Genomic DNA, 10,449 nt, shown 5'->3' on the forward strand with positions numbered 1-10,449 from the left:
CGATTTCAAGTTAGTCAGTGCTTTCGAAGTAAAGTTCTGTTATACAGCATTATTCTTCTCCCAGACACACAGCCTCTTGATTTTTTGAAGTTCGATTTTAGATGAAAAAGGCGGTTAAATTGCAGGAAAAGGTAGATTTTTTTGCAAATGCTCTTATTTTTGCTTCGTTGTGGTTTTGTGATTGAAAAACTGGCGCATACCAAATCTGTAGTAGCGACATATTCTGGTGTAAAGTAATAATTTTTTGCCTGGGTGTGTTTGCTTGTTATCTGTGTCGTGTACTCGTAGCTAATAAACACGTGGTATATCAGTAACTGCCGAGTTCTGATTCTTTATCGAGAAATATATCGGCTGTGTATTACGTTGCAAATTTTTTTCAGATTGAAATGATCTCGTGCGTATGTTATTATTGAATCTTGACCTAAAATAAACATTGCCTTAGAATAAAAAAACAGTCACTTACAAAGACTACGAAACACATACAAACGCTGTTTTTTCAAGTTGGTAAAAGTAGAGCTCATATTCGGTGATTTTACATAGTAGAACTATTATACAGTGATTTCCCAATATGCCGAAGTTAGACGATTTGGCTCTCAATCTGAAGTTGCTGACGAAACAGTTGGAGAGGGAAGCTAAGAAAAGCAAACAGTCTCAACATCAACAGAGAAGTAAGAATATTTATGTCAATTTCAGTTTGAAGAGAGAAAAATTGGCGTTAGACTTCAGAATTTTCAAACGGTTAATAGGTGGATTATTTAGAGAACGGTCTTTCTGTAACGATAAAGGTAAAACCTTTTACATGAAGCGCAGCTTTTCAAAAAAGGAATATCTTGAATAGTCAAACCTTGGTTTATTTTGAAAAAGCATTGAGTTACAATAAGTGTGTACCTGAGAGAGAGAGAGAAAAAAAAGTAAATTCACTTAGATAGGCGAACATGTAGCTAATGCACTTTTGGTCGTTGTTAATTGTTCTCGAACGAGGTTTGAAGCGATTATTGTAAATTTGTCTTTTTTTTGCAGAGTTTTTACTTGCACATATTTTCGCTTTGTCTAAAATGTTCTTTGACTTTTGAGTGACTTTCACATTTCAGTACTTAATTTTCGAGTGATATGAGTTGACCTCGTTCTGAAATAGTTTGGTGGTAAAAGCGATTGTAAGCGAACGCAATCACGAGGCATTGGAGCTGAGTTGCTAAGATTTCAGACTGTGACCCCGGAGGTCAGGGTTTCGAGAGGTACCCTTTGAAGTCGTTTGCACCCATTTTTATACCTCCTCTAAATTAAATTTCCCCTCGCCTGTCGTACGAGAGCACTTCAGCCAACGTCAATCTGTTTATGTTTAAAACTTGAAGATGCAGATATTAGACTAGGTGATGATTGACTGCAATGAACTGAATGGAAGTGACACCGACGTACATGGTTTTGAAATTTTTATGCTGTCTCGCTATATCATGGTTTGATTTTTTGGATAAATTGCAGAAGTGTGACGTAATTTGTACCCGTTATCCGAGCAGAAATGTCTAATTCAACTATATAGGAATACGAGTGTTAACCGACACACAAATTAGAAGACACACGTACTAGTCGACAGATTTCATCAGGACGCAGTTAAAATGACATAAATCAAAATTGGATAGTTCAGTGTTATTGGAATTCTGAGGCATGGCCAAGTTAGATGATAGTATTTACAGGCGCTAGTGAAAATGGCAGACGTACCAAAATATAGAAATTTTATTGCTGGCCAATCACAATTGAGAAAATGGGAATAGTGTTTTCTGATTGCTCAACAAACTCTCCATGTTTTATAATAGGATATGAATGTTAACGTAAAATTGCTCAGAAATCGCGATAAGCCGAAAGAGAAATCGTATTTTTTTTTGGGAGGGGAACTGATCTCATATTCGGTTGTAATAGATTCATATCAAGTCCCACGGGCCGCTGAGGCATGGCCATGGCCCGTGAGGCATGGCCAGGTGCGGTAAAAAAATACAATCTAGAATTAGGCTAAGGCCCATTTAGGCTAATTGAACGCATAAAGGTAGTGTTTTAAACTTCTCAACCAATCACATTCGTTGAAAATTCTATATTTTGGTACGTCTATTTGTTAAAACGTCAATTTACAGCCTGTTAATGTTTGTGTTAAACCAAAAGGCTGCTACTCTACCCGCTTAGTGCGAGGACAATTATCATGAACTTTGGTTTTCGAGTAGTTATATTTGCTTAACTGTCGACTAAAAGGTGTGTCGGCTAATTTTTGTGTCGTCCAATTGACCGGCCACGTAAATACAGTAACAAATCAAAACTGGTTGTAAAAATTACGCGCGCTTGTTAATTAAGTACTAGAGTACTGCTTTTGAATACTCGTTATCAATGGTTTCCACCTATGGCCTATTTGCCTTGTTTCACTCAATTAAAAACTCGATAAAACAAAAAATACTAATTGTATATCAAACTGCTGCTTTTCGATGTATCGATTTTTTAATGGACTGAAAGCCGAGAGAAGCTATTAATGACGATAGTTGAAAGCAGTATTCTAATGTGCTTAATTTAAAAGCGTACGTAGTTTAAGTGTCCGTTTTCATTTCGATCAGTTATTAGAAAGTTTTGTATTCTTGCATTATTTTATTAATGGACACAAAAAACACTTACGACTGTTATTGAAACACATTAGACTACTGCTTTCGACACTCGTTATTAATGTTCTCACTCGGCCTTGGAGCTCATTTCACTCAATTAATAACTCGAAAAAAAATACTTCAGTATCAATTTTGTTCGTAGGGCATCTATATTAAAGAATGCAAAAAACGCACACTTGTTAATTAATATGCATTTAGTGTCCAAAACAAGTCGCGCTTTTAAAATACAGTAAATCCGCTCAATTCTGGGAAATGTTAATTGTGTTCTTTTTATTGTGTTGTGTAGGTAAACTGAAGAAAGCGATAGAGCAGAATAACATGGAGGGTGCCAAGATCTACGCAGAGAACGCCATTCGTAACAAGAACGAGGAGCTTAACTACCTCAAGTTGGCTTCGAGGATAGACGCAGTGGCGGCCAGGGTGAACTCGGCTGCCAAAATGGGTGCACTGACTAAGAACATGTCTGGTGTGACCAAGGCACTCGACAGCTGCATGAAACAGTTCAGTCTGGAAAAGGTAATCACACATTGCTAGGGTGCTTAGCTGGTGCTAAAAACCTATGGATGGAAGAAAAATGTTCATATAAGAAAAATTTGACAAAAATGTTCTTTTAAATTCATATGGGAAAAGGAATAATTGATTATTGTTCTTATACAACTGCTTTAACTTTACAAAGTAACGTTATGCATATGAAAGTGTACGATCGTTGTGCTATCAATGTTCAACTTAAAAATGTTTACGAATTCGGTTATTTTATTGATTGATAGCAATATTCGACGCGGGAAGGAAAGGAAGCAAGAAAATTTGAAATTTTATGGAGAAATTAAATAGATGAAAGAATGAATGCTTGGAAGCGCAAATTTCTCCCCTCCACGGCAAGAATATGTAGAAATGTTTGCGTTTGAGTTTGAAAACTAAAAACAGTGAAAATTTGTTCTGTACATTTTTTGATGCCTTGAATCCATAGAACTCAAATGTGGCTTTGTTGTATGTCCTAATGTGATTAGGTGCAAGGCCTGATGGAAAAATTTGAGGGCCAGTTTGAGAATCTGGACGTTCAGGCCTCATCAATGGACCAGGCAATGTCCAACACAGTCACCACCTTCACACCTGAAGACCAGGTGCGGGGCCTCATGCAAGAGGTCGCCTCTGAGGCTGGTCTTGATCTCAACACCCAAATAGCGGTCAGTTCTTTCTACAGTTTTGTTATACTAACTTCGGATCGTTTCCTTATTTATCCACTCTCCCGGCATATAGTACGACTTCAAAGTGAAATGAGAATTCTATAAAACGACGCTAACTCAGCTAATTTGTGTTCGCTAAGATGGAAAACAGCAACAAGGAAGATGTTATTTCAGCGAAGGCTGAAGTGTTCATATCTGCTTGCTATGATACCGTTCTTAACCCCAACTCGAGATAGAACATGGCGAATTATCTTAGTTTTTGAACTTTATGTGGTTATATTTGCTGAAATGGCCATTCCACAAGCTGAAGAATTTGTTATCGATGTAAAATCACTAATTAGGTTGTTCACATAGACTTTGTTCACACAAATTTTGTCCTGGTGAAAGATCCTTGAACCACTTTTTGCACTGCTGACATCTGTAGTCCGCTCATGCAACGAAGATGTCAGTTCGTCTAGGAAGCTAGAATATTTTTAACTCCTTGTGAACGCTTTTAATTGCTCTCGAATGGGAAGCAATTATTGTAAACGTGTGTCTTTTTACGGCTCGAAGAGTATTGGTATTCTACAGGTTTTTTTTAGCTAGAGCAAGTTTGTTCATAACTTGACTTTTGACTTCTTTCGTTTCGAACTTTTACCTCTGTTTTTGATTCTTGAGTTCTGTTTTCGAACATTGGACTTTAACAGTAGCTTAGTTTGTAATGTAAAGTAATTGGGAACTGCTGATAATATTCAAGGTTATGAGGCATTTTGAGATTTTTTGATCCTTTATAAGTCACCCCTACTTTGTCTAAACTACAGACCCCCCTCCCCCCACCTACCTACCTGTACCTGCCCTCCCCTACCCACCTACCTCCTCTTCCCCCACCTACCCCCATCAACCTAACCCAACCTACCTACCCTCACCCCTCCCTCACCTAACCCCAACACCTACCCACACCCGTGTAATGAAAAATTGTGCCTGTATTTTCTAAAATTCTTTATTGTATTCTATTGGGCTACTTTTTTGTTTTCTCGTTCTGATGTTTTTACCATTCTGATGGTTCACATGTTTTAGTTTTGATGTTCGGATTTCAGTAAGGTTAGGTTAGAAATTATAATGCCCGACGCTTCAAGTCGTTTCCGGTATTCTACCGGCTACGTTTTTATGCAAATTTTTCGCTCGACAGTTTTGTGTTTTTCTTCTAGAATAATCTTTGACTTCTCAAGTGACTTTTTCACGCACTTCTTGGTTTTTGAGTGATTTCAATTGCTCTCGCTCCGACATAAAGTTTGTTGTTCAAACAAAACCGATTGTTATAGACTCAATGACAAGTCACTGATAGCCGAGTTGTTAATACCTCCGGCGAGGTGACGTAATCGGACTCAGGAGGTCGTGGTTCGAATCCTACCGCCGGCTGATGTTTTCGCACCCATAAATTTATCGAGGCTACAGTCCCTGAATTAAATTGCGCAATTAAATTGCGCCGCCTGTAATTCGAGAGCAATTTTTCGACGTTAGTCGGTTGATGTTAGTTTTAAAAAAATGTGAAAAAATAATAAAACATCTTGCAGGAATGCTACCATTTTTCTGCTAGGCTACTGCAATCATAATTAATAGCCGAGAAGCGATAGAGCGGTCATTTGTCTCATCTTGGTTATGGCGATTCGAAGAGGAGTATTGGTTTTCTATCGGTCTTTTTTGTGGGAAATACTTTTGTTCGTGGCGTATTTTGACCTAAATGCGAAATTGAATAGAATACATGTGAATAATTTTATGATGAACGAGAGTAATTTTTTGGTCATGCGACGCAATTACGGAATGCCTTTTTGACTTAGCGCAAGTTTTTGACAATGCAATGCATATAGTTAGCTGATTTTAGCTGGTTTTTGTGCCCATTTGTCCATTATTATTGATTGCTCTTTATTGTCGCTTTTTAATTGAAAAATGGTTCTTCCATTTGAGAAGCAAAACTATCTATCCTAATAATTTGATAAGTGTTTTTGGGGAGCCCATTAATTGAAGACAAATTTATGGAAGAATTATGCACTGAAAGCTCGAATTTTAGTTTATTTTTGTGCCTGTTTCATAATTGTTTGTTTTGTATTTTCAAACAATTTTTTTTGTCAATAAAAGCGATGGTGGTTTCCATTCAAGTTGTTTGGATTAATGAACTTCTGGCTTGAGTTGCTGACAAAGTGGACATCTTAAAGGTTTTATCGGTCATTTTTTATTCAATTTTTAATCAATTTTTATCACTTATTATCAGTTGTTAGGTTTTTTGTCACAGTTTAGTTCTGATGAAGCTGTGGATGGATATATGTCAGATCTATGCTTTATTAGAAAGAATTTTAGAAAGAAGTTCATAAAAATGTTATAACTTTTTTGCTGCTAATTACTGAAGCTCTCACTGCTTGAGTTCACTGGACCTTCTGTTCACTTGCTCGCAAACAAAGTTTTTGGCAATTATATTAGCCCTGTGGTCTTTTTTATGCAATTTTTCCCTTGAACGAATTTTGCGTGACCTTTTTAATTTTTCCTCAAAAACGTTGAAACAGGTAAAGCCCGGAGGGCATCAGTGTCCGAGCAGCTTTTAGAGCCTTACTAGTCTTGAAGTATGTGATTCTGGGTGTTCTTAATTTTAAAAGTTTGGCACCCTCCAATCAGCCCTCACCTCAACACTACCCAGTGCATGAATTCATGTTATTGTAATAATACAAAACATTCCTGTCTTCAAGGTTTACGTATTTCCGAAAACTTTCGTTTTAAATTTTCGTTAATTTAAATTGCTTATTTTCGTTAATTTCATGTGAGAGAAGGTTAAAGCGTTCATCATATAGCATAAGTGAGAAGATCGGAAAAGTTTTGGTAGCTTTGTTTTGGAGGTTTGTTAATCGTTAATTTTTAAATAGTTCAAGATCGATAGGATCAATAAAATTTCTGTAAAATTTTGTTTTCACTTGATCAATAAAAATGGTGCTGGGAATAAAAGTATTCAGAAGAAATTGTTTGTTGTCAAATTCTACAATTTCATAGAATTTGATTTTGTTGACTTTTTTATAGAATAAAATTGCTTTTTGTTTAATTGCTCTCAAACGAAGTTTTTAGCAATTATATTAGGTCTGTTGGTCCTTTTATGCGATTTTTCGTTTGACCGATTTTTCGTCTGACCAATTTGATTTTTCATCCTCAAAAACGGGAGAAACAGGTAGCGACCAGAGGGCATTAGGTGCTCTTTGAGCCCTTCAGCTCCCTTGTCAGCATGCGATTCACACAAACTGTTTTGGAGACTTATACTTATGGTGTAAATAAAATAAATAAGTGTTTCTGTGTAATCGCAGCCTTAGGCTTTCAGTCTGCAGTGTATGAACAGTAGCCTGTTCTCAGCTGTCCTTTTTCAATTATTCCCCACACCTCAGACTGTTCATTTGGTGAGCATGAATTCTCTCTTCTTTTGGTAACTATGGCCACATTTTTTGCGTCTGAGACTTTCACGTGGTACCATTATTGCAGCCAACATTGGCGGTTCTTAGATGTTGACCACCCCCCCCCCCCCACTTCACCCCCAATCCCCACCCCTGCACATCATTTGGGTCGTAAGGGTTAAGAGTACCGTGCAGCCAAAGCCCCCCCCCCCTCCCTCCGTTGCACCCCCCGCTGCGCTCACCTCACGCGCCTGCTATTAAGCTAAAGCTAGCCTCACTAAAACGTAGCTAGCAACTGGCAAAGCTAACCGGTCGTTTGAGAGAAATTCGCCCGACATTAGTTTTCGTAGTTCTGTTCTGATTCATTTTCAATTAGCCATCCTGCTGTATAAATTGTCTGTCAAAATCCGAGATGTAATGGCGCTCTTAGTAGTGCGAGCAAATGTTTGGTTTTGTATCTCTCAGTGCTTTTTGGTCAATTTGTCAGGGCTGCCAAAATAAAGCGTTAAATTCTTGCTTATAATTCTTGGGCAGAGTGTTAGGAGAATTTGTCGTGATCAATATTTGTTTAGACTGTCGTTAAGTTTTATTTAGCGCTTGCTGAAACTCCGAGTTGTTTCCCGAACTCTGAGCTGAAAAGAGGTCACATAAGCCTGGTAATTATGAAGGTTTTATTACTTGAATGACATCAATTCTAGAAATTTAATTTAAGAATAAGGATAATTTGAAATAGGAGTCATTTTTTTCAGCCGCAGTTTTTTCCTTGGGTCTTGATGGTTATCTTAAATATGGAGTCTCAGTGGTCTATTTTGCGGCTATTGTCCGACAATCTACCGGCTATGATATGATGAATTGTTAGCTATCAATCTCAAATGTGGGAAAATCCTGTGCCACGCACAATCACAGGAGCCTCCTTAACCTTTGGAACAATTCTAGTTTTTGTATATAAAGCCGTGTGAACTTTGCAGGTGGCCCCGACAGGCGCTGCTGCTTCGTCTCAGAGCGAAGAGCAGGAGGAACTTTCGAGACGGCTGGCGGCTCTCAGAGACACCCACCAGTAACCTCAAAAATGCCATCAAAAAATGCAGCTAACTGAATTCAAATTGTACAAATCAGAAACCCTGACATAGTCTCTGCGACTAATCATTCCCTTGCTTTAGATGCAGATAGATACCTACAAAGCACATTAGTCATAAAGTTCATCGAGGCTTTTGTCCCTGCGCTACCTTCTGAGAATTGTTCGATGTTATATTTGAATAATCATTTTGTAGTGACTTTTACTGGTGACATCGGATTCTGTTAACTAAATCGTGAAACGATACACCAGTTTTCTGTCGTACTCAAATTTGTTTGTTCACACGATGAATAAATTGGAGAAGTTATTTTCATTCAAGAAAAACGGCTATTATTGTAAATGAAATAGTTTTGTTCATTTTCAGTAAAATAAAAGGTTTTGTTACCCAATTCATGAAGACTTCAATCGTTTTATTTGGAAGTTGTCGCTGCGATTTTTCCATCTTAACAGCATTGAAGTTTGGTGCTTCTTTTGTGTGAACTGCTTGTCATGTACGTAATACTAAAATTTCGCACAATCCTTTAGTAGTTGAAAATTTAGCAATTTGGTTAAAAGGAACTTATTTTTAATATCGAGATGAAGCGTTGGTCTTTGAAAAATCCAAAAATGCAGAGTTATAAAAGCTAAGCAGTTTCATTGTACGTGTTCAGTGCCCTGTTTCTGTGTCAATTTGTTTCTTCTGTTGATTAACAGTATTGTGAATATTTATTTCCTCAACTCCCCTCTTATAACTGTAAGAGAAGATTTATTATCATTATAAAGCTTAGCTGTTAGAGTAATTTAAATTTTTCAATCTACAGTTTTTAGGACGTAGTATAGTAGCTTTGAGCTGCCAATCATCTAACGGGTTGAATCAAAATTCACTATGGTTGCATTTTTTTATAAAGGTTCTTTGGGGCCTCGAACGGATCAAAGCCCTTTGTCGCTTGTTATCAACTTAAATATTTTTTATCATTTTGCTAAAAGTTTTTTTAGCTACCGAAATGTGAGAAGCCAGTTTTTGTCTGAAAACCCAATGGTTGGCTGACCATTTTTTGCCCAATGGAATATCGTTAGGAGCAAGATGTGGGTCGTGATGGTACCTGTTAAATAGATAAACGCAAGTATAGTCAATTTGAACCTTAAAAAAGTAGTTACTGAACTTCAAATGCAAACAAAAATAGGCAATAAATATTTCTTCTGGGATGCCTGCTGTTTTTGAGATTCAAGTCTTTTCGCTACGCTTTGGCATTTTGTTACATTTTCCTAATTTCTACAGGATTTGGTAATCGCTTTACATTATTAATTGCTCTAAAACGAGCTTTTTGCAGTTATATTTGTCCTGTGGTCTTTTTTATCAAAGTATTTTTTTATTAGTCCTGTGGTCGATTAGTCCAGTGATTTTTTGTCTGACACTTATGATTTTTCGTCCTCAAAAACGGTATAAAAAGGTAACGCTCGGAGGTCATTAAGTTCTCTGTGAGCCTTTCGGCTTACTAGACTCTAGGTATGCGATTCACCTGAAATTGTTTTGGAGACATAAATTCATGGTTTGAAGGGCGGTTCTGAGATTTTGGCCCTCCTTTTCATCCTCCCCCCATCACCCCTCCCCACTCGGTGTTCGTCCCCACCGCCCATAACCCAGCTCGCTCGACCCCCCTTTTGCCCCTCTCCTGTGACTAGTTTTCAAGTTCAAGTGACTTTTTCACGCTTCGCTTCATTTTTGTTTGTTAAATTAATCTTAATTAGTCTGAAAAAGCTTAGACTGCAGGAGTTAGCTGCTAAAAGTGTAATGAAAAGTGCACAGAAATTGATTTTACTTATAATTACTCACGAACGAAGTTTTAAGAAATTCATGTAAAAGGTGTCTTTTTAATGCAAAATTTTTGCTGGGCCGTTTTCTTCCGAAACATGCTTTGGATTTCACTTCTCTATGACTTTTTCACTCGTGATTTTATGGTTTTTTTGAGTGATTTGAATTGTTTGCTTTCAGAAATTAAGTAGTTTCATAAAAAATGAAACCAATTGTGAGCGAAGAGAGTACATAGCCCGTGTAGCGTATGGTTAATGTCCTGTACTCTCAACCGAGATGTCACAGGTTCGAAGCCGTCCTTATTCAAAAGATTTTGCACCAGCTTTGTGATAAGATTTTGCTCTTTTATTCAAAAGAG

The 10,449-nt window shown here is 37.4% G+C and overlaps 2 protein-coding genes across 2 annotated transcripts in view; one reads left to right on the plus strand and one right to left on the minus strand.

The window, feature by feature from the left end:
• Nucleotides 1-10,449, minus strand: part of LOC142340530 (prohibitin 1-like) — a 103,856-nt gene that overhangs the window by 81,395 nt on the left and 12,012 nt on the right. The window lies entirely within an intron of this gene.
• On the plus strand, nucleotides 362-9,096 carry LOC142341145 (charged multivesicular body protein 1b-like). Its single transcript, XM_075392038.1, has 4 exons — nucleotides 362-668; nucleotides 2,923-3,152; nucleotides 3,644-3,820; nucleotides 8,193-9,096. The coding sequence occupies exons 1-4, from the start codon at nucleotides 569-571 to the stop codon at nucleotides 8,283-8,285; spliced, it is 600 nt and encodes a 199-aa protein (XP_075248153.1). The 5' UTR covers nucleotides 362-568; the 3' UTR covers nucleotides 8,286-9,096.

The sequence above is a fragment of the Convolutriloba macropyga genome, chromosome 6 (genome assembly GCF_964194025.1).
Source record: "Convolutriloba macropyga chromosome 6, txConMacr16.3, whole genome shotgun sequence".
NCBI lineage: Eukaryota > Metazoa > Xenacoelomorpha > Acoela > Convolutidae > Convolutriloba > Convolutriloba macropyga.